The sequence below is a fragment of the Myotis daubentonii genome, chromosome 2 (assembly GCF_963259705.1).
Source record: "Myotis daubentonii chromosome 2, mMyoDau2.1, whole genome shotgun sequence".
NCBI classification, from domain to species: domain Eukaryota; kingdom Metazoa; phylum Chordata; class Mammalia; order Chiroptera; family Vespertilionidae; genus Myotis; species Myotis daubentonii.
Window position 1 is genome coordinate 210521168 of NC_081841.1, and position 24136 is coordinate 210545303.

At 45.8% G+C, this 24136-nt stretch overlaps 1 protein-coding gene and 1 long non-coding RNA gene across 2 annotated transcripts in view; one reads left to right on the top strand and one right to left on the bottom strand.

Moving 5' to 3' along the window:
* Nucleotides 1–9097, bottom strand: part of ASAH1 (N-acylsphingosine amidohydrolase 1) — a 29886-nt gene extending 20789 nt beyond the window's left edge. Inside the window, exon 1 of the mRNA XM_059685578.1 lies at nucleotides 8941–9097. Within this exon, the coding sequence (XP_059541561.1) occupies nucleotides 8941–9018 (78 nt within the window). The 5' untranslated portion in view covers nucleotides 9019–9097. The remainder of the gene's footprint in view (nucleotides 1–8940) is intronic.
* A 238-nt stretch (nucleotides 9098–9335) lies between these two features.
* On the top strand, nucleotides 9336–22157 carry LOC132228711 (uncharacterized). Its single transcript, XR_009451416.1, has 3 exons — nucleotides 9336–9569; nucleotides 19622–21066; nucleotides 21303–22157. It is a non-coding gene; the product is annotated as an uncharacterized LOC132228711 (long non-coding RNA).
* Nucleotides 22158–24136: the final 1979 nt, after the last annotated feature.

Genomic DNA, 24136 nt, shown 5'->3' on the forward strand with positions numbered 1-24136 from the left:
TCCTGGCTTCGCTAACCAGTGAACTACCTGGAGACGGACTTTGGCTGCCTCCTCATTTCACTTTTAAAGTTTATAAAGGAATTCTGCTGTGATGAGATACCCAGCTTTACATTTTCTTGTTTTTCTGATCACTTTTTTCCCTATGGGTTGGGGATGCTGTGAAGACTGCTTCATCTTGTAATGCCACCTATTTGTACTCTTTTATCGCAACTCTGGTGTCACTGCACCATAAACACAGGGTTTGCCATCTAGCTCTGTAACAAGATGACCCATACTCCACTTTGCCTCAAGAGAACAACATTTTCGCTTCTTTTCTCGTTCTGACATCATAGGTTTGCTTTGGCAATTTTTAAAAATGATTAAAATAACACGGCATATTGGTACAGGTGGCACTTATTGTTGAGTTAGAATTGCCTCACTGTCACTGAAGTGCCCTGGGCAGCAGTGAAAGGCTAGCGCAGCCACAGACAATAAGCAAACAAACACGTGTGAAGTGCTCCAAAACAATGCCGTTTATGGTTCCTGACATGTGACTGCGTGCAATCTTTACATGTCTCAAAACAGTAATCTTCTTTTGATGCCCCCAACTTTTTAAAAATCTGAAAACGGTCCTTAGCTCACAAGGCCTTCCAAGAACGGCTGGCAGGCGGGGTCTGGTACCACCCGCTCCCCATCTTTCCCGCCAACTCCCCGGGGCTGTAACTTGGGCACCCAAGTACCAACGCCCACAAACCATCCTTGGCCTTGCCAGACCATCTAGTCAGTGTCTTCAGGGGAAACCCTTTGAGGGGCTGCGCATGTGTGAAAGAGAGAGAGGGACAGAGACTGTGCTTCGTTTTTTGCCTCAATAAGACCACATGCAGCTCTGTCTGCAGGGGTGGGGCTGGGGTTTTTTTTTGCCGTTTACTGGTCCCTCACTTAATGCTCCTTCCAGCCTCGCTGAATATTCTTACTCTCCTAATAACAGAATGTAAGAGCAAAAGAAAAACGGCCAGAACTACAGGGGGAAACTGTAATATCAGAAAAGTATGGTTCAAATAATAAGAAAACAGTCCCAGCTACAATGGGAGTTCTGTAGGCTTCAAGAAGAATGAATGGAATAAATATTGAGAGAGTAAGTCAGAAGCTGAAAAAAAATACAGGATATAGTGAGTATGGCATAGGTTTGGCTCCTTTGGCTGCTGAGAAAAAAAGGGAAAGCAATCAGAAACTCCAAGGAAAACAATCCGTGTAAGAAAGGCGTGATAGAGATATGAAGAAACAAAACTGCAGTATTAGTGTGAGTATTTGATAGAGTATATATTTGAATATTCTTTCGGTGCCATCAGAAGCTTGGCTTTAGAATTTCAGGAAAGGAACGTAATCATAGTCCACTGGGCAATGACCGATATTTACAAATCTTTCACTTACAGTCATGTTATCAATGTTTACTTAAGCAAGAGTAAAAGTATGTAAAGAATGTAGAAGGGAAGAAGGGAGAAAAAAGTCAGGGGTCACCCGGCCAGTGTAACTCAGTGGTTGAGCATCGAGCTATGAACCAGGAGGGCACATGCCCAGGTTGTGGACTCGATCCCCAGTAGGGAGAGTGCAGGAGGCAGCCAATCCATGATTCTCTCACATCATGGATGTTTCTAGCTCTCTCTCCCTTCCTCTCTGAAGTCAGTAAAAATATGTTTAAAAAAGAAATACAGGGGTCAAAGATGTCCCCTTGTGCCACTTCAGTTAACGCTCTGCCCACCCCCGGAAAGCCTCAGGAAAGAAGGTGCGCATGTCCAGACAGAGGTCGAGAGGATGACCACCACGGACCAGTCCAAAGGCTCAGAATGCAGGGCCGATTCTGCTCAAGCACGTACTTCTCCTGGAGGAACTCAGCTTTTCCGTCTTCTTGGGCACACTCTGGGTACCGCCTAGTGTTCATGGTTTGCAGACCCTGAGACCAATGAATCAATCTCTATCATTTATTTCTAGCTAAAGCCTCCAGGCTCTTTCTGAGTTTGTTTGACACGAGCTATCGGGGTCTGTGGGGTCATGTTGTGGGTGCAAGGCCCGGCTCCACAAGTGGTGGATGAGCAGGTTACAGAGCTGGTGAGAGAGTGTGAGTCCAGAGCCCCAGTCCCAGCTCTCCCTTCTCTCTCAGAGCTTCCCACAGAGACAGCAATAAAAGCGCCGCCGCCCTTTAATTCCTGGTAGGGAGCGATCTGCCCTTCCTTCAGGGTTTTAATGATCACTGAAGTAAACTCAGCAAGTAAATGAAATGTAATGATGTTCATCTCTCCCTCATAATCATATCTGCATGGCTGGCCTGGGTTCCAAAGCCAATATAAAAACCAAACTGCAAGGCTTCTCTCTTAGGAGACAACAGTGAGGGAAGTTAAAAGTGCTCTGTCAAGTCTTAGGAGAGGATCCAACCTGCCCCAAAGGTGAGAGAGTAACCTAGCCATCATACATGTAGGAGTCTGAGGTCAATAAGATATTGTACTATAATCATCATGGCTGCAATAGATAAACATGAAATTATAATGCAGACATGAACTCTGCATAGAATCTGGCTGTAAGAATAAAAGGTAAAAAAAAAAAAAAAAGTCATTTTAACCAATTGGGGGAGTGGAGACAGCTACACCCTCACCTAAAAGGGAGATTTCTACAAGGAAAGAGGGTTTCAAAATCTATGTATAGACTTACATAGAATTACAATGAGCGCATTTATTATTTAAAGTTTCTTGCTGTCTCCAAATTTAACTACACATGGATTTAATAACAGACAACCTTAAGGTGAGTACAAATTTAAATAGATGAGAGGTAAAGATTATACACGATGGATTAGGCATATTACGCCATCTGCTCGGTATACTGTGCTACTCTGTCACCAGGGAAAAAAACACACAAGCGACTTAGAATTTCAGTCAATCTCTCTCTCATGCCCGTCTCATTTGTACTTCCTAAGACCAGAGGAAGTGCTGAAAATGTCCTGGGAACCCTTTCTGGGTCAGTGAATTCTCTAATCATTCTGGTTATTTAATAGGAACTTGATCCTCTTTGAAATTAATTAGTCTTTATGTCCTCCCCACTCATTAAGACAAACTAATTATAAGGCTAGGAGATACTATACTTAGGAAAATAATACATAAAGGGAAAAATTTTCCATTAGCGACTTGAATGCCCCACACCTCAAAGCAATGACAGGAGTTGTATAGCTCCTTAAAATATCTGAGCCGTGAAGAATCAGTGAACACCTAGTGAAAAAGCTGTACAAAAAACGGGCAGAAAGCCCTCATGTTCTTGTCTTATTCACAGGCGCAGAAAAAGGCAATGAAAGGTAAAGAAATGATACGGCTCACAGCAGTGTTCATACCATCAGAAAAGGAGCTGAACAATTCTAGCAAGGCAATTTTAATTCAATTCTTTAATTCAACAACTATTTTCTAAAGAGGTTTATTTCTTACATGTTCTCCGTGTACAACAGAGCAGACACACACCTACTGAATAAGAAAAGGCATGTTTCTTGCATATATAACAAATTCAAGCAAGCATGCAAAGTTTTCCTCTGTTGTCTCACTTTGGATGGGATGGCATCCTATTAAACTAGAGATATTCAGGTAAAAGAAATGTGAATAAATCCTCCATGAGGGCAGAGACCTTACATCTTGTTCATCGACCTGTTCCCAGCATCTGGAACAGAGTTGGCACACATTAGGTGTGCAGTATTTTGCAGACTAACTAAGTGAACAGACTCTACCTTTGTGTTCCTGCCTTTGGGTATATACTAGGGACAAGCAGGTGCACTGACAAGAAAACTGGTCAGGTCAGGTGGGGTTTATGTGATTCCTGAAAACTCTGTGGAAATCATTGCTAAAACCTGATTCAGTAGCTAATGTCATATGAGAGGCTGATGCATGAAAGTAAGTTCAATTCGGCAATTAATTACGGAGCCACTATGTTTGTGTTCACACATTTCAGGAATCTGCTCAGCTTTATTACCGAGAACAGCCATCTCCTCCATTCCAATTCCTTTCCCTCGGATCTCTCCTCCGCCTACAGCAACCTGTTGCCTGCTCCCAGCGCTGCACTGGCCAAGGTGAGCAATGGCTCCAGCTGCCAAGCCCAACAGACACCTGATGTGTCAATGGCATCAGCATAGGTTAGCGGACCCACACTCTCACTCTCCCACTCTGGCTGCTGCATTAACGCGCTCAGTTCTTCTCTACCTGACACCTGCATGCACCGGTCCCTTAACCTCAGCCTAGGCCTCTTCTTCGTTTTTACTATTTTGGTTTTATTAAAAACAAAAGGCAAGCCTGGCTGGTGTGGCTCAGTGGTTGAGCTTTGACCTATGAACCAGGAGGTCATGGTTTGATTCCTGGTCAGGGCACATGCCCGGGTTACGGGCTCAATCCTCAGTAGGGGGTGTACAGGAGGCAGCTGATCAATGATTCTCTCATCATTGATGTTTCTATCTCTCTCCCTCTCCCTTCCTCTCTGAAATAAATAAAAATATATTTTAAGAAAAGGCAAAACTTACATGTAAAATAGGACCCTTGGTTTTCATCTACCAAATATATATATACTAGAGGCCTGATGCACGAAATTTTTGCAAGAGTAGGCCTTCCTTCCTCCGGCTGCTGGCACCGGCTTCCCTCTGGCACCCAGGACCCAGGCTTCCCTGGCAGCCCCGTCTTTGTCCGGAAGGACATCTGGTCTAATTAGCATATTACTCTTTTATTATTTTATTTTCCATCACCCTTAATCATCTCTATGCTCTCTTCTGCCTCCCTGCTCCCCCCCTGTCCCCCACACTCACCACACTCCAGGTCCATGAGTTCTCTTTTCTTTTTTGCTCAATCCCTTCCTTATCCCCCAACAGAGCTGCCTACCTGCTATCTATGAGTCTGTCTCTGTTTTACTTGGTAGTTCAGTTTATTCATTAAATTCCACATATGAGTAAATTATATGGTACTTGTCTTTCTCTCACTGGCTTATTCCACTTAGCATAATATTCTCCAGGTCCATCCATGCTGTCACAAAGGGTAACATTTTCTTCCCTTTTACGGCACAGTAGTATTCCATTTCCATTGTGTAAATGTACCATAGCTTTTTTATCTGCTCTTCTACTGATGGGCACTTGGGCTGCTTCCAAATCTTAGCTATTGTAAATAATGCTGCAATGAACATAGGGGTGCATATATTTTTTCCAATTAGTGTTTCAGGGTTTTTAAGGATAAATTCCCTTTAGGAGAATTGCTAGGTCATAAGGCAGTTCCATTTCTAGTTTTTTGAGGGAGCTCCACACTGCTTTCCACAGTGGCTGTACTAGTCTGCATCCCCACCCACAGTGCATGAGGGTTCCCTCTTCTCCACATCCTCGCCAACACTTACACAATGACGTATCACCTCACACCTGCTAGGCCTCATCTTTTCTTCTCTTTCTATACCCTCCACCTACTCCATGTTCACCTGCTCCAATGGCTTCAAGCAATACGCCTATAACTCCCAAATCTCTCTCCTGAGCTCCAGTCCCAAAGGCCTGCTGGGGAGCTCCGAACTCGGGCTGGAAATGTGACATAACCAGAATGAAAACGATCTTCACTCTTCCACCCCCCCAACATTTCCCTCCCCATGTTCCCTGGGATGCCACCATTCACCCCGCTGAGCACTCAGAAAGGTGCCTGCCCCTCATTCCCATCCAACCCTTCATTCTGCTTGCTCTACTCCTAATTTTCTCTAGCACCACCCACTTCTCTCCTTCTCCACTGGCACTTCCCTCCTGAAGGTCATCCCATTTTTCTCCCCTGGACTAGTCTCCTCACATCCACCCTGGATCCCTTTCAATCCAAAGTGATCTTTTAAAAGTGAATATGGTATCTTATCATATCTTGTTTAAAACTATCCATGGCTTCCTATTGTTTTTAGGATAGAACCCAAAATCCTTGCCTGACCAGTGTGGCTCAGTGGTTAAGCATTGACATCAGGAGGTCATGGTTCGATTCCCGGTCAGGGCACATGCCCGAATTGCAAGCTCTATCCCCAGTGTGGGGGGGTTCAGGAGGCAGCCGATCATGATTCTCTCTCCTCATTGATGTTTCTATCTTTCTCTCCCTCTCCCTTCCTCTCTGAAATCAATAAAAACATGTCCTTAACAAGGTCTAAGAGCCTGATGACACTGCCTCCCTCTCCCTCTCCAGACTTTTTGCACCACTCTCGTTACCACCATCCTTAATAGGTCTCCTTCTAGAATCAACAGTAAAGAATGACTCAGGAAGACCTTAAAACAGGGGTCCTCAAACTACGGCCCGTGGGCCACATGCAAATACAAATACTGTATTTGTTCCCATTTTGTTTTTTTTACTTCAAAATAAGATATGTGCAGTGTGCATAGGAATTTGTTCATAGTTTTTTTTAAACTATAGTCCGGCCCTCCAACGGTCTGAGGGACAGTGAACTGGCCCCCTGTTTAAAAAGTTTGAGGACCCCTGCCTTAAAATATGCTATATTCTGAAAGCCTCAAACAAGAAGGAACAAAGCCCACAGGCACTCCAAATTAAATGGTTTTTGTTTGTAATTTAAAGCGGGCCCTCATTATTCACATTATTCAGGAGTAGTTTTGAAATAGCTTTTGTACCTATGTGGCTATACACTGTGTATCATGTAAAATGATTCCAAGTGAAAAAACTGCTTACTCTTGTCAGAGATCGAGGTCACTAAACTTCTATGAGGTTCCAAAGATCCTTTCAGCCAGTGACTCCCAGAATTTTCCAGATCAGTAACAAAATTAAGAGGGGCCCAGCACACGGGAGTCCAAATTTTTATTCTCCCAGGAAGAGATGTTACAAAACAAAACGCACACACATAAAAGAAAGAACACCTTAACAACAAAAATTGGAAGGCTGTAAAATCAGAATAAAAGCCACCATTCTGACTTAATAATTTTAATTTCATGCTCTCCTCCTTCTCATTTCATGAAAGACTTAGGAAAGCAGCTTCCCAAACTGACCTCAGTAGCTGGGCTAGAGTGTGACAACCACTATTTTAGGTAAGAACTATTAAAGTCATGGAGTCAGCTGGTTCTTCTTGTTTTAAAAACAGCCTTTAAAATACTTTTGCTTAAAAAAGTAAAGTATTGGGAAAGAAGAAAAAACGCAGCCCCTGACAGCTGAAACTTCTCTGAGATGCACAACTAGACCTCGGTGTGATCACATGCTGGTCGGACACCCACGGCCAGGCCACTTCTGTTCCCCTTTTTGGATCTAACCAACCTCCCAGAATTCCCACCCCAGTGAGGCAGCATAAAACCCGACAAAGCAAGGCCACCCATGATTCCGTGTCAGCGTGGACGACAACAAGGGTGCTATGCAACCCACAAAATACCAAACACCCCCTTCTCTTGCTAAATGAATGACTGTCTTCTTTACCCAATCAGGGAATTGCCCCACTTTCTAAAAGCATTCAATGTACAGCAAACCCCCGATTCCTTAGCTGCACCTCCAGATCACACAACCGAACTCTCAATTATGAAACAGGTTCTTCCTACCGCCGTTCCTGCGAGCCCTCTCCCCCCGCTTACCCATGCTGTGCTTTCTCCCTCGCCACAAAGAGTAATAATTTGTTGAACTACCAGCTGTGATTCCTGGGGAGTTTGGCTGAAAGGCATGGATGGTATCAAAGTAATAATTTCTTTAAACACTCCCTGATTCCAACCACTTCAAAGCAATTCCCTACCCACGCTAACCACACTCATTTTATTTTTCCTTATACTCTCCCAATCCTTGTCCACATGCACACACCGTGCATCCTTCTGTTACTGAAATCACTGTGCATACGCCTTCGTACTCTGCTTTTACTTGCTTAACACGATAACCTTTTTAAAAATGTATTTATTTTTTTATCTATTTCAGAGAGAGAGGGAGAGGGAGGGAGAGAGAAACATCAATGATGAGCGAGAATCATTGAACGGCTGCCTCCTGCACGCCCCACACTGGGCATCGAGCCCACAACCCGGGCCTGTGCCCTGACCTCCTGGTTCATAGATGGATGCTGAACCCCTGAGCCAGGGCAGCCATTTTTAACAACTTTCAATGGCTGAATATTAATCCCACCATGTTTTATTCATAAAGCTTCTCTCCTTGGAGAAATACTAGCAAAAGAGCCAGAGAGTACACATCTTGCTCCTACTTGTCAGCATCCTCTCTAAGCTGTTCTGGATCCTCCTCCAGGCTCAGGTCAAGTCCCACTTATCTGATCCGACTGGCCAAGAAAAATGCGGTCTCGTGGCTTTTAAAGGGGAGAATGATGAAAGCGCAGCAGCGCGGGTGTCAGGAGGCCACGTCTAGGCGCTTCAGTAAACAAAAGTGTGACCTCTGGCTAGACATTTCCTCCCGGCCGCTTCCTCCCCGTCTGCGGAGTCCGCGCCAGGCTGCTGCCTGGGTGTCCAGCCTGTTCCCGTCACCGGCGGGGAAAGAACCGCAGCGCGGGACAGGCGTCCGCATGACCCGGGGGGGGGGGGGGGGAGGCGCAGCCACGCGGGGCCCGGGCTGCTCCCACTGCCCCGGCTGGGGCGCCAGGGGCCCCGGCTGCACCGCCCTGAGCACCGCGTCAGGGGCCGGGAATGCCCGAGTCATCAGGCCGGCGGCCCTCGCTCCAGTGAGCCATCCATGCACACAGGTCGCCTGGAAGTTTTTCGCTTCTCAGCGGTTCAGAATGCGCGCGACCGTAACGGGGGGCACGAGGGCACCCCCTGAAAATGGGGGTGTAAATCACAGCCTCCGTTCTGCGGAGCCCAGGAGCTCCCTGACAGGTGTGCTGCTAACAGCGGGGCCCCCTCCACCTGCACCCCCTGTGCCCCCCGCGCAGGAAACCGCGACGCCCGTCCAGATGCAGCGGGGACCAGGTGTCCCCACGCCCCGCCTCCCCGCCACGCCCGCACCTGCGACCCTCGATCTCACCTACCGGCGGCGCGTGCTGCGCCACGGCCACGGCCGCGGCCACGGCCAGGAAGCCGGCGCTCAGGCGACTCCGGCCCAGCATCGTTCCAGCCGCCGACGCAGCTCCCAGACGCGCAGAGGCCGCTAGAGGCACCTCCTGGGCCGGGGCGGACCGCGCCCTCCGCCACGTGACGCGCGCCCGGGACGTACCACCGCGGCGGGGGGGCCGGGCCCGGAGGAGACGGGGCAGGAGGGCGGGATGGCGCTCCTCGGTGTCGCGGGAAGGGCGGCAGGGCGTGGAGGAGAAGGGACCCCCAGGATGGTTGGCAGGGCGGGCGGTAAGGCCGTGCTGGTGTCGGACCCCCCTCCCGCGGGCAGTGGTTGGGCCGAGCCGCAGCCCCGCCCCGACGGGGTGGCTCCCGGCGTGGACTTCGAAGCCTGGGGAGCTGGGGCCTCCCGGGTCCGGCCGCAGGTGGCAGGAGGCGAGAGGTCACGCTCCCCTCGGGCCCGGTGCCAACTGCTCAACATCCCCACATGGCCCGGGGTGAGGGCTGCGCTGGGGCCGCTCGGTACCAAATTCCCACGAAACGGATCCAACTTACAAAGGTCGGAGAATGCGGCCTAACGCGCGCCCCCGACTCACCTTTGCCCGAAGTGAGTGAGGCTATTCATCCAGACCCTGGGCCGCTGGTCCGGCTCGGGTGTCTGAGGCCGGGAGGGGGCGCCCCATGGAGACCCCACGCTGCGAATTACCCACTTAGGCTTTCGCAGCAGATGACCGGCCACAGAATGGAGGCTTCCGTGACGGCGCCTAGCCAGCGGTTCTCAACCTGTGGGTCGCGACCCCTTTGGGGGGTCGAGCGACCCTTTCACAGGGGTCGCCTAAGACCATCGGAAAACATATATAATTAGATATTGTTTTTGTGATTAATCAGTATACTTTAATTATGTTCAATCTGTAACAGTGAAATTGGGGGTCACCGCAACCTGAGGAACTGTATTAAAGGGTCGCGGCATGAGGAAGGTTGAGAACCGCTGTAACTTAGACTCCGGCGGGGTGACCCCTCCCCTGGAGGTGTGCAGCCTCCGCGGCTGTGTGCTCGCCCCTAGCTGAAGGGCTGCAGGTCGCAGGACTGAGCTGACCTGCAGGAGGATCGGCAGCCCGAAAGCGGCAGGTGACAGGTGTCTGTGCCTGGCACTCTGCCTCCGGTCACCCTGGTAGGATGCGTTACTTAAAAGTCCAGCTGGAAATCCTCGCCTTCTCATTGAGTCTCTGACATTTCAACCAGCGTTTTTCGTTCCTATAAAACCCAGAATACTGTCACTAACATCTTCATACATTTGTGTGTGTGTGTGAGAGAGAGAGAGAGAAATTGCAGTTTTACCCATTTTGTATTACTTCCTTAGAAAAACAATCCTTTTGTTGGAAATGAGAACTTGATGTTTGGGGGGGGGGGGTGCGTTTTTTTCTAGGCTTTTTTTTTTTCTTTTTTCCCCGGAACATGAGTCTTTCTCTTTGAGGAGGAAGTTTGACTTTTGAAATATAACACATGATTAAAGTGAGTTCCTGATTCAACATGAAGCAAGCAGATCATTGACATGCTCACGAATTCAAAAAATGTTTACTGTCGACGTACAGTGTGCCAAGCAGGGAACAAAAAAGGCAGTTCTTCCCTCATCAGGTTTTCAGCCTAGAAGAGAAGTAGACAATAAGCATCATCTGTAAGAAAACTGATATAGGATGCTAGGCGGCAATAAACGTCACGTAGTAAATGCAGAGGAAGGGATCGAGAGCGGGGAGAGGCACAGTGTTAAAAAGATGGGCGGCGGGGGCATTGCTGCGAAAGTGATGTTTGAGCAGAGATTTGAAGGGGGTGAGGGAGGTGGCCTTGGGGATGCCCAGGGAGGAGGATTCCAGGCAGAGGAAGCAGCTGGAGCAAAGGCTTACCTGTGAGAATGTGCCTGGCGTGTCCTGCTAATGCAGTACATCAGCGTGAGTGGAGCAGAAGGAAGGAGGGGAAGAAGTAGACAAGCCCGAGAGGGAAGGCGGGTAGGGCAGATTATATGGGCCATTAGGAGCCATTGTAAAAGCCCTGACTTCACTCTGGGCAAATGGGTAATGTGTAAATAGGTCGAATTCTGTTGGAACTAGAGATAAATAGCTATTTGGATTAAAGATCGTTCACCTTAAATACTACTGAGGGCACTTCAAACATTTTTTTTTTCCTCTGAGAGGATGTTAATTGGTGGCAAAATCAGATTCCTTATGCAGAAACCCTATTTTGTCATAATATTCTTAGGCACAATTTTCGTATAATTTTGCATTTAACTTTCAAAGGCCTTTTATATGCTGTTTATCCTATTTTCAGATAAATTAAGGATTTATACTACTTGCCTAAAATTATACCATTTTGTGCATTATTTCTTCTTACAATACATCCTTTTTCTGTTTGTTTTTTAACCTAACCGATTCTTCAATACTAGAAATGCACAGAAAGCCAAGGCAAGGCGTGTGGCCATGGTTGGAGGTATACTGACATATTAATATAAAATGGTATTTAAATGGACAAATGAATGACTGTGTCCACGGGAAGGGTGGTTCAAATACTACCTTCACAGCAAGCATCAAGTATAAGGTTTGGGTGACCTGCTTACTATGCAAGAGTCAGCATCAGTAATCAAATTGTTTATCAGAATAGCTGAAGTGCTTGGCCTGCTGTGGACCTTCTCCAATCTCCTACCTAACATTCCTAGGTTCCTGAGCTGGAGCCTTGATTTAAAATCATTGCAATCTAACTACCCCACCCTAAATGAAATCTATCACACATAATAGCATCACATTAACCAGAACAGGTATGACTTGATTTATAAAACTGAATATTAAAAAAATGCATTCTAGATCAAGAAACATAGTTCTAAATATAAACATTTACCAGAGTAATTGCCAATCAGTACTTTTGTTTAAAGAAAAAGGCTTAGTATATTTAAAATGTACTCTTGCATTTCAAAGCTTAGATTTTTGTCCATCTTTTCAGGAGAATAAAAGATGTAAAAAATGGGAAAATCAGAGGTCATGCAAAATTATCACACAATTCTTTCTCTCCAGTAGCTTTATCACACTAAGAAAGAGTACTTGTTTTCGGCTTTGCTTTTCCATAGAAAAATATGTTAAATCATTACCTTCAGCTCAAGGTATTCCATTACACACCTACTAATTTAGTGCTCACATTTAATCTAATTGTCCTCCCCATAATAATGGCAAAATAAAATAGCTTAATTATCCGTCATTTTTTAACATTATATATATATTGATTTCAGAGAGGAAGGGAGAGAGTCATCAATGATGAGAATCATTGGTTTGGCTGCCTTCTGCACACCCCCTACTGGGGAGTGAGTGGGCAACCCAGGCATGTACCCTTGACCCGAATTGAACCCAGGACCCTTCAGTCCGCAGGCCAACACTCTATCCACTGAGCCAAACTGTCTAGGGCTTAACTTATCTTTCTGTTTCTTTGTGAAACGTTTTTGATATCGGATTGAGTCTCTGATACTTGAGCCAAGTTTGAGTTCGAAGGGCCATTTATCATCCTGTTTCCACTTTCTTTGATAAGACATATGTTTCTGACCTGATTTATCCAGTCAACTCAAATCCAATCATCTCTAAACCTTTTTGTTGATGACTTTATATTCCTGCATACTTTCATTTTTACATAAACCATTACAGTTACCTATTTAATGCTCTAACAAGTTGTTTCTCATAACTTTGTGGTAAATTCATGTATCCTTTCAATAAATGTTGAGCACTTACTCTATGTGCTGGGTAAACTAGTGAACAAATGACCCCTGCCCTCCTGGAAATCAGGCTTGTGGAAGAGGAAAATGAAGATTTGGGGCGGGGTGGGGGTGTAAATCAAAGGACATCTGAAAAACTCTTTTTTACAAAATATATTTTTATTGATTTCAGAGAGGAGGGGAGAGGGAGAGAGATAGAAATATCAATGATGTGAGAGAATCATGCTCCACACTGGGTATCCAGCCCTCGACTTGGGCACATGCCCTGACCAGGAATCAAACCCTGACCTCCTGGTTCATAGGTTGACACTCAATCACTGAGCCACACTGGCTGGACTGGAAAACTTTCAATACATTTAGCTTATTATTCCTTACTCTGACCTCTAGTTTAATGTTGTGGATGCTTCACCAACCTCAGTTCCACTCCTCCATTATGCAGCAGCCATAGGATTAGGATGATCCATATCCTCATCCTTTGTCTTACCCCCGTAGGTGGGCCTTGCCTGGCCTGACCTTTAAGGTTCTCCTAGCTCTGTTGCCCGGGTACTTAACTTGAACCTTAGCCACTGGGACTCTTGAATCCAACAGGCCATGGTGTGGAACTCAGGGCTTTTGTCCTGTGATTGAGGCTCTTGTCCTTTCTCTTCTAACAGGAAAGAAAGCTGGTAGTTCCCATTGCTGCTGGCATTCATGTTGTTAACCTGTAGGGCGGACCCTGAGGATGAATAGATACTGTGGGCAGCACAGAAGAGAGATGGGAAGAAACTGGGTCATTAAGACATTGTTAAGCTGCTAGATCAACCATTCACGGAGCCTGTCCAACAGCTGGACTCTTCATGAACGTGGGCCATCATTCTTCTTTATCATTTGATCCAGGTCAAGTTGGTTTGATTGCAGGTGGCATTATTGTATCGGAGAGGATCCTCACAGACGTGCTCACTAGAATAGGTATTTCTACCTTCTCAACAGCAGAGGAGGATTTATTGTGAAGCTGTACCACTTCAGTTTCAGGACCTCCCTTGCTCTGGCCTCTTCCTAGCCTTCCACCTAATTTTGCACTTGTAATTTTTTTGTTAAAGAAGACCATTCAAATTGTATAAGCTTCAGGCCTCACAAAACCTAGATCTACTGTCAGATGTTTGGGGGAGAAAAGGTCCCCCTTTCTCTCCAGTTCCCTCAATTCTTGTCTCCCTAGGGAGGAGTGACTTACCTAAATGGTAAGTGGTGGGAAGGTCACTGTGGCCCGGCCTCTCTGGCTCTGTCATTGAGACCTGCCAGCCCACAGTGGTAAGCTCAGCACAGCAGCCCTGGGTGACCAGCGCGGCAGGGGAAGTAGTTTGACCACATCTTCCAAAATTGGCACCTCTCCAACAAACTTGTAAAACACCATGGTAACGTCATGGCTGCAAAGACTAAGGAGAGCATCACGGAGGGCTGGCACTGGGAGAGTGGAGAGAAGGTAGACAAAGAACGGAGCCCCTGTAAGGTCTTGCGTCTGCGGCTCCCCAGCCCCTCCTCTCCTGCCCTCGGGGATCCCTTTCATGTTTGAAGCTGGCTGTGCCGTTGGCAGGCAGTTTGCATTTGTCAAGTGACTGAGTGTCTGAGGTCACTCCAGAGGAGAAAGAGTTGGGTTCCCTTCTTGGTCTCAGGTCCGAGCTGTTTTCTTTATTTCAATGTAATCGGCACTAAGCTGTGGTTGATCTCCATCTGATGCCTGTGTCTGTTTCTCAATTGTTTCCCAACTTGGATGGTAAGGAGAGGAATTATCACCCTGAAATGACAACAAAAGTCAGCAGTAGCAAATATAGTAACAGAGTATGTATGTGAAGTGCTGTATGACCAACTAAAAGGACCCAGCAGATCACTAGGCGCTGTGAAAGATACACATGCAATAAAAAATGGATTCCTGATCTCAGGGGCTTTACGACTGGAAAAGACAATTAGATGTATATATATATATATATATATATATATATATATATATATATATATATATAGAGAGAGAGAGAGAGAGAGAGAGAGAGAGAGAGAGAGGTGTGTGCTGACCACAATTCAGACATATCCTATATAATAAAGAGCTAATATGCTAATTAGACCAAACAGCAGAATGACCGTCCTTACAGCCGAAGCTGGGGCTTCGGGGCTATGAGGGCCAAGCCCCTTGCACGAATTTTGTGCACTGGGCCTCTAGTTTTTCACGCCTGACTCACTGTCACTGTTTCTAATATGATTCCCGTCAACATTCTTTTTTATTTTTATGTTTTAATTTTCTCTTGTCAGCATTCTTGGTGATTAAAATGTCCACAGAGACAATCCTTCCAGTATTCTGGTTTCTGGACCTCTTCTCTTGCAATGTTCTTGGCCTCTATTTTATCTTACTACCCAATTCCACAATTGTATATTAGATATTGGAGCACTTCATTTTTCTTTGGAATACCATTTTCTGTTCATTCTTCTCTCCTTACTGGCTACCTCTTGAAAAACCTCGGTTGGTTTCACCTGGTCAGCTGACCTCTGTCTGTAAGGGTACCCCTGGGCTCAGTCTTCAGATGCCTTATTTTTCTTTACTTATGCTCACCCCTTATGTGATCTCATCCAATCTGATGACTTTAATGCCTTTGTTATATCGATGACTCTTCAATCTATGTCCCCAGCGCAGATCTGTTCCCTGAACTCAGACTCTTCTATCTAGCTGTCTTCTCGACATCACCTACTGTGGATATCTCATAGGCATCTTAAACTTATCATGTCTAAAAACGAACTCTCTTCTCTCTTTTCTCTGTGTCCCAATCCACACTGTTGCTTTCTCAATCTTCCCTACCTCATTTTCTAGTTTGCTTTAGGCCAGATCTTACAGTCACCTTTGACTCTTCTTTCTTACCACACACCCAGCACACTAGTAACTCCTTTTGGCTCTACCTTCAAAACATATTATAGCAGAATCCAACCACTTCTCACCGCTTCTGCTTCTGCTTCTGCATAGGTTCAAGCGATTCTCCTCTGGATCATTGCAATAAACTCATGATTGGTTCCCCTGCCTTTTCCCATCCCCTATCTACTGTCCACATAAATCAGATCATGTCACTCTTCTCCTCAGAACCCTCCAGTGAATGAAAGTCAGTGATCTTACATGACTTACAAGGTCACCCAGCGTCTGGCTAGCCTCCTGCTACTTCTCTGATCTCGTACCCTACCAGCTCCACCTTTTCTCATCAAGCTTGGCCACACTGGTCTTCCACACGGACTTGAAACATGTCAAGTATGTTCTACCTGAGGAGCTTTGTACTTAGTGCTCCCTCTCTGCAGTGTTCTTTCCCACATATACCTACGTGACCGAGGCAAATGCTCAAGTAGCCCCTTGTTCTGGACGCCTTCCCGCAGCATCATATGTAACATAAGGCTCCACAGGTCCTCCTCACCCTCCTTTCCCCACTGGACCTGACTCCAGTCATCATCACCATCTGGCCTACACATACTTACTTTTTCATTTGTTTAGCATCTGGCCTCTTTTGACTAGAATGTACGCTCCCCAGGGCCGGGATTTTGTTTTGTCTGCTACTTTGTGTTAGCACCTGGAACAACGTCTGGCACATAATAGCACTCAATAACAAATACTTCTGAATACATAAAACAACTAAAGGAACTGCACTAACATCACATACCAAAAGGTGTTTCAAATAATATACGGTATCACCAAATTACAAATGGGTTGTTTTCCAAAAGTTTTTTTTAAAATCTTTATTGTTGAAAGTATTACATATGTCCCCATTTTCCCCCCATTGACCTCTTCTAGCCCGCCCCTGCCCCCGCCCCGCCCCTGCCCCCGCCTCCCTATTTTCTAAATGTTTTTAAGTCAGGTGTTTGGAAACCAATATGCATTTTCCATGTGAATATGAAGTAAGTGCTGTTATTACCCCATCTCATGGTTGAGAAATCTGAGGCATAGGTTAAGTAACTATGCTTAGGTCCTGCTTCCAAGACATATATACCTAACCACTACACTAAATTCCACTGTGTAGACAGGCCACAAAACCTTGGTAAGTCATCAAGTTCTGATTTAAAGTATTTTATAAAAAGGAAGGACTGCAGTGAAAGACACCTATCTTACACAAGAACAGCTACATTTAGAGTCTAGATTGACCTCTTAGCTTTTTAGATTGTTCACTCAATTACATCAGTTCTCTGCTGGGCCTTTCTGCTTTCAGCAGCATATTTGCTTTCTTCCCACCTGTCAGTCTCCCAATCTTCTTGTTACCCTTCCCTCTCCAGCTTAGATTCCGTGGTCCATCATTTCAGCCACTCACTTGCCAGTGTATTAGATGCTATTGCTGTTTGTCCTTTCATTGCCCATTCTGTGAAATTGCAACCCTCAATGAATATAACTATTTGTATCTTCTGCATACTGTACCCGGGCTGCTGAGTTCTGTGTGTAGGTTTATTGATGGTAGCCATTCTGGCAGGTGTAAGGTGATACCTCATTGTCTGATGATTAGTGACACTGAGCATTTTTTCATTTGTCTCTTGGCCATTTGTATGTCCTCTTTGGAGAAGTGTCTATTCAGGTCCTCTGCCCATTTTTTAATTGGATTGTCTGTCTTCCTTTTGTCGAGTTGTAGGAGTACTGTATATATTTTAGAAATTAACCCCTTATCGGATGCATCATTGACAAATATGTTCTCCTGTATGGTGGGTTCCCTTTTCATTTTGATGCTGATTTCTTTCTTTCTTTCTTTCTTTCTTTCTTTCTTTCTTTCTTTCTTTCTTTCTTTCTTTCTTTCTTTCTTTTTTAAAGGCTTGTGAGGAGCTGCAACTGCCTGTGATATTTTATTTCTTTTTTAAAAATATATATTTTATTGACTTTTTTTTTTTTTTTTACAGAGAGGAAGCGAGAGGGATAGAAAGTTAGAAACATCGATGAGAGAGAAACATTAACTAGCTACCTCCTGCACACCTCCCGCTGGGGATGTGCCCACAACCAAGGTACACGCTTGGGAATCGAACCCGGGACCCCTCAGTCCTCAGGCTGAGGCTTTATCCACTAAGCCAAACCAGTTAGGGCTCTTTTGTTGTTTTAATAAGGAATGCCATTCATGGTTCCTTATTTGCTATACTAGGAAGTGCTGGTTTTATTTATTTTTTTATAAATATATTTTATTGATTTTTTTACAGAGAGGAAGGGAGAGAGATAGAGAGTTAGAAACATCGATGAGAGAGAAACATCGACCAGCCGCCTCCTGCACATCTCCTACTGGGGATATGCCCGAAACCCAGGTACATGCCCTCGACCAGAATCGAACCTGGGACCTTTCAGTCCGCAGGCCGACGCTCTATCCACTGAGCCAAACCGGTTTCGGCTCTTCCATTCTCTCTTAAAAAAAAAAAAAAATCAATGGAAATATATCCTCAGGTGAGGATTAAAAAAGAAGAAAAAAGATTTTACAGTGAAAAGTGCAAAGGTTTCTCCTACATCAGTATTTCTCTTTGTCTCTCTTCCATTCTCTCTTCAAAAAAATGGAAATACATCCTCAGGTGAGGATTAAAAAAGAAAAAAAAAAGTTTTTACAGTGAAAAGTGCAATGGGCAAAGGGTGAACAGCATGTTCCAAGAGGGTCATTCTGAGCTGGCGATGAGGATTGCCAATCCAGGTGTAGCAAAAGCAAAATGTGTAACCCAGCTGCTCTGTCGTTCATGTAAGGTAGAGTAAAAGATTAGCGGGACAGAGGCGACAGACATTTAAGGCAGCCGTCAGTCAGAAATGTAAGGTCACAACGGTGTGGGTGCTGAAGTCAATGGCACGGAGGACGGGAGCTGTGAGCCAGGTCTCAGGTGGGCCCAGGCACGATGACGAGCGGTGCAGAACTGCAGTGGCCATGGGTGGGGACTAGGTGCTCCAGGCCTGGGTGGGTGGGTCAGGAGGAGTTCCAAGCCGGGACCTGGAGCCATGGTGTGGGACCCTCCAGGGCCAGTCACACCAGGACGAGAGCTGAACTCAGCAGGCGTAAAATCAGAAGGGGCATTTTCATGGGAGGGTGGAGAGGAAGTTTGTTCATTGGAAATTTTCGTTTACCCTTCTGCTAAGTGCTTCAGTCTTCGCCCATTTCTCCGGGTTGTGAAAGAGCCCAGAGGAGTGGCGTGAGGTTATGGCGGCAAAGGGAACACGGTAAAGGACAGTGGGTGATGATGGGCGCGGAGGTGGCAGAGGTTCAGGCAGTGCTGGGACACGTTGAAGGCCTTCTAGAGGGGATTTTGAGGTTATAAAATGAGGAACAGGGCAGCATGCAGGACGGTTCTGATTCTGTAGGCAACCGGGGAAGTTATTTTCCTAAACAACAAGAGGAAGGGATACATTCCCACAGTCCAGCTGCTGTGCTTTAACGCTGATCGACACGAGGTCCCGGGGGCCGAGGAACCGTTGAACAGCCGAGGCCGGTCTGAGGTCCACGGGTCGTTTCCGACACAAGCCACCACCCTTTAGGCACCACAGGCAGCCTCAGCCTGACCGAGTGCGAGTGGCCGGCTAAACTACTCTCTCGGTTCTCCAGGTAGATCCCTGTGTGTTTTTTTCTGGTATCAGTAAAACAGAAACAAAAACAAACAAAACAAAACAAAAAAAAGGGGGGGGATGCCTTGAAGGAATATATTTAGGAGCAGGAGAAGAAAACGGACTGATCTTGTGAGGCAGGCACGAGGGAATCATACAGAAGGAGGACAGAGAAGACAGTGGAAGCGGAAGGCTTGGCCTGTTTGCTCCGGTGTGACTGCAGCTATGCATTGCCTACGTCTGTGGCAGGTGCAGTTCGGAGCGAAGGCCAGGAGTTATGACTTGATTCCTGACTGTGGAGTCTTACTGCAGTCCCCACCTTCCTAAAGGAGTGAAGAGATCTGCTTTGTTTACTTGCTTCTCTTCCTTACAGTTCCACTTGTTCTGAGGACCGGAATGAGGAAACCATGAGAGAAGAATAAACACCAGCAGGAGCACTGCACCCTGCTCTCTCCCGGCAGCACTTGGCACAGGATTCCAGAACCTCCTTAGGTTGTCAAACGCTGCAAGGAAAACCCCTGCAGATTTCGATTTATAAGTCCTCGCTGTACGCTCTGAAAAGAATATGTATTCTTCGAGAAACACAAAGGCAGTATTTGAAACGCACGGCTAACCAGAAAGAAAGCCTATTGTTTCTCCTTCAAAGGAAAGAAGCCTCAGTAATAGTGAAAGGGCCCTAGTGCCATACAGTTAAACAGAAATACACTCATAGTGGCAGTACACGGAAATGCCAAAAAGCAAAACCTGCCTTAACGCCATCAAGTTCCTTTCATGAAATGTGCACTTTTAAAAAATTTGTAAACAAATAGATGGGTGAGAAAAGAGGAAATGAAATTTCTTCTTTTATGGAGTTATTCTTTTGGTTTCTAATCTTCTCATGAAATGAAATGGATTTCAATATGTGTGAGCCCAAAAATACGTTAATGGACTTTACCTGCATTAAGCCTCTCAGGCTAATAGTCTTGATTAGGATAAAAACATAAAATAATAACATCATGAAAAGAAAGTCAGTTATGATTTCCCGTCTCAGTTAAGAAAACTATCCTGTCATCATAACTTGGTGAATATAATATGGAATTGAGCCAGCATATTTTAATATGTTCTTCTGTGCCATCAGTGTTTAGAATGACTGAGTAAATGTAATTTCTGCAACAGGGAGTTAAAGCCATGGGCTGATTAGTGTCTACCCTGGGCCTGACGCAGGAACTCCATCATGTTGGAGTGGGTGCTGGGTTACCTGGTGTGATGGTATCTGTACCTAGAAAAGCCCAGGCAAGTCCTTGATATCAGAGTTTGAGCCAGTCATGGAGTAGTTTTCACTACACTAACCTTTGACACACACAAACATTTATACTTTGGACAAATATTAAATATTATCTAAAGGTAATGGAGAGTGACCAAAGCATGCAGAAACTGGAGGGGAGTTCACTCTGGTGAGAAGGGAATCATAGTCTTAACTCTTTTCAGCTTAGGACAGACCCCCAGGCAGTGCCACTGAGAGCAATGAAAACTCATGGAAACCTCAAGTGTTACTAGCGGAGGAATCGGAGGACAGAGTGACCAAAGAACCTGGAAAGGGAGGAGGAATTGCTGAAAAGGGGAGACCTAGAGGGCGGCCACACTGCCCCAATCTCCGGCTGATCTCTGAACCCCACAGCCTTGGGGCAGACTCCAAGCAGCTCGGCCTAAACAGAGAGCTGCGTAGAGATTTCCTTTTGCCCACCGTAGGGGAGACAGGATTTAGAGCGTGAGCTCAACCAAGTTAACTGCCTGTTACACAAACAAACAATTATTCAGAGGAACAAAACAGAGTCCACTGTTTCTATAATGCATTATTTATTTATTTATTTATTTTTTAAGTATATTTTATTGATTTTTTACAGAGAGGGAGATAGTCAGAAATATCGATGAGAGAGAAACATTGATCAGCTGCCTCCTGCACGCCTCCCACTGGGGATGTGCCCGCAACCACGGTACATGCCCTTGACCGGAATCGAACCCGGGACCCTTCAGTCCACAGGCCGACTCTCTATCCACTGAGCCAAACCGGTCAGGGCAATATAATCCATTATTTATAATGTCCAGAATACAATCTAATTACCAGACATATGAAGAAACATACTCAAAAGAAAAGGCAATCAGTGGAGAACAATCCCCAGATGACCCGGATGTTGGAGTTCGTGGACAAGGATTTAAAAATTCTCTTTATTGTTGGAAGTTATACAGATGCACTCTTGTCCCTCCATTGACACCTTTTGGCCTGCTCCCCACTCCCTCCTCCCCCGGACCCAGGCCTTTATCACACTATGTGTCATGGATTATGCCATATAAACTTAAGTCATATAAATTCTTTGGCTAATCTCTTCCCATCCACCCCCCCACCCCCCCACCCCCCCACCAACCACCACAATCCCTCTGAGATTCATCTGTCTATTCCATGCTTCTGTGTCTCTGGATCTATTTTGTTCATCAGTTCATTTGTCCTTTAGATTCCACATATGAGTGAGATCATGTGATACTTGTCTTTTTCTTTGGTTAGTGCTTTTATTGTAGATAACCTTTTAAATAATTATAGTTGACATACAATATTTCATTAGTTTCAGGTGTACAGCATAGTGATTCTATTATTTTTATACATTACAAAATGACCACCATGATGTGCAGTTACCATGTCACCATATGAAGTTATTATATTATTGACTATATTCCTTCTACTGTACATTACATCCTTGTGACTTATTTATAACTGGAATTTTGTACCTTTTATTACCCTTCACCCATTTCACCTGTCCTCCCTCCCCTGTTCCCTCTGGCAACCACCAGCCTGTTCTCTGTATCTATGATCTGTTTGCTTTGTGTTTTAGATACCACATGTAAGTGAAATCATGCGATATTTGTCTTTCTCTGTATGACCTTCTTTTAGATAAGATTGGTAGACTGGTAAATCAGGAAAATGCTTGGCCAGATTTCAAGGGCTTTAAACAAAGTTTCTCCTTATTTCCTCATGCATAAGATGGAAAAATGTGGGCCGTTTGACAGTTTAGATGCATTCATTCTTGACCCCGGCCACTCTCCCAAGACTGACCTCCGTGCTGTAAACGGGGGTTTTTAGGAAGTGCAGTGATGGGAACTGGGAAGGAACATTTATCTGTCACCGACTTTTTTATTCATTTGTCCTCCTTTACTAGGTCATGAGTAAACTCCATGAGGGCAGGCTATGCATATATTTTTTAAAAAATATATTTTTATTGACTTCAGAGAGGAAGGGAGAGGAAGATAGAAACATCAATGATGAGAACCATTGATCGGCGGCCTCCTGCATGCCCCACACTGGGTTTGAGCCCACAACCCTGACACTCGACCACTGAGCCACACGAGCAGGGTGAGGGGGGCAATGCATTTTTTAAACGTGTATCTTCCTAGTTGGCAGGAATTCATTCTGTCATAGTTCTGCCACCTGGAATGGGGCAGGACCTGGGGGAACACGAGGGTGAGCCCTGTGACAAGGGACCCGGGAGTCACTATACTCAGGAATTCAGACAGATTGTTCCAGGGAAATCCAGCAGCGGCAGACCGTCTCAGGGACCAAGCTGCTGCCGGAGAGGCGACTTCGTTTCTTCAGGGTAGTGTTGCTTTAGAATGACCAGGAGGGCTTATTAAAATGTCAGTTTGGGGGCCCAAACCTGAACTTGCTATCTCTAAGGATGGGCCGTGGAAATCTATAGGTGCCCTAAGTGATTTTTACGCATAGAAATGTGAACTGTTGTTTGTTTTAAGGGGTCAGAGTTCTGGCAAAAGTAGAGAAGAGACTAAGTCTCACAACCTTGGCACGACTGGCATTTTGGGGTGGATAACTCCTTGTGGTGGTGGCTGCTGTCCTGTGCATGTGGGATGTTTAGCTGCATCCCTGGTCTCAAACCTCTAGTTGCTAGTAGCACCTTTTCTCCTACTGCGACTACCAAAACTATCTCCGAACGTTGCGAAGTGTCCCCCGGGAGACAAAGCACCCCCTGGTCAAGAACCACTGCTTTGGAGGGTCAGCGTAGCAAGCATGCTCCCCGTCTGAGGGTCAGAACAGAGAACACAGCTGGGGAACGTCTAGCTATTAGAACGGGAATGCCCAGTTCTGGCTCATCTACGGCGAGAGCTCCTTCTCAGGGTGATACTGGCAGCTCAGCGACCTTGATGATGAAGGCCTTGCAACCACAGCTGGTGACGTAAATACAAAGGCCGAGAACCAGGCAGGGTAGGGCAGCTTCGGCCAGGTCGCAATCCCGGCTGTGCCCGGGCATCAACGTGGAATTGTGCACACCCAGTGTAGCTGGACAAGTGGAATGAGAAGTTAACTAGAAGAGGACGTTCTGCCAAGAAAAGACGGAGCCTGCAAGCAGGCCACGTCAGAACAAAGTCTTGCAAACAAGACTTATTGTTTAGAGGCAGAACTTTCCTTGAGGTGATAGTCCCTAAGGACATGGAAAGTTCAAGGGAGGGTGCACTGCTGCAGGTGGAAAGAGTCTTTGTATAACAAAGGAAATTAATAGTGTAATGTATAACTTAGCTCTGATGACCTCACAAGCATGCTTGTTAATCAGTTACTTGCTGTACTCCATTGTTGTTTGCTGTGCTCCCCAAATAAAAGCCGAGGGCTTTGGGGGCTTTGCTACTCGCCTGAGCGAGCAATAGCCCTCTGCTTCTCTCAACTTAATCCTGCACGCCAAGCTCATCTCAGCGTCACCGTTCGCAAAGAGCCTCAATACCCAGAAACGTCAGTGCTTCTGAAGCAGAATTTCCAGGGACGGTCAGGCCCGATACACAACCTGGGTTAGATGACATCTGGAACACTGTTCAGAAGCTCGAAAAGACAGGCTAGCTCCCCTCCCATCTCACA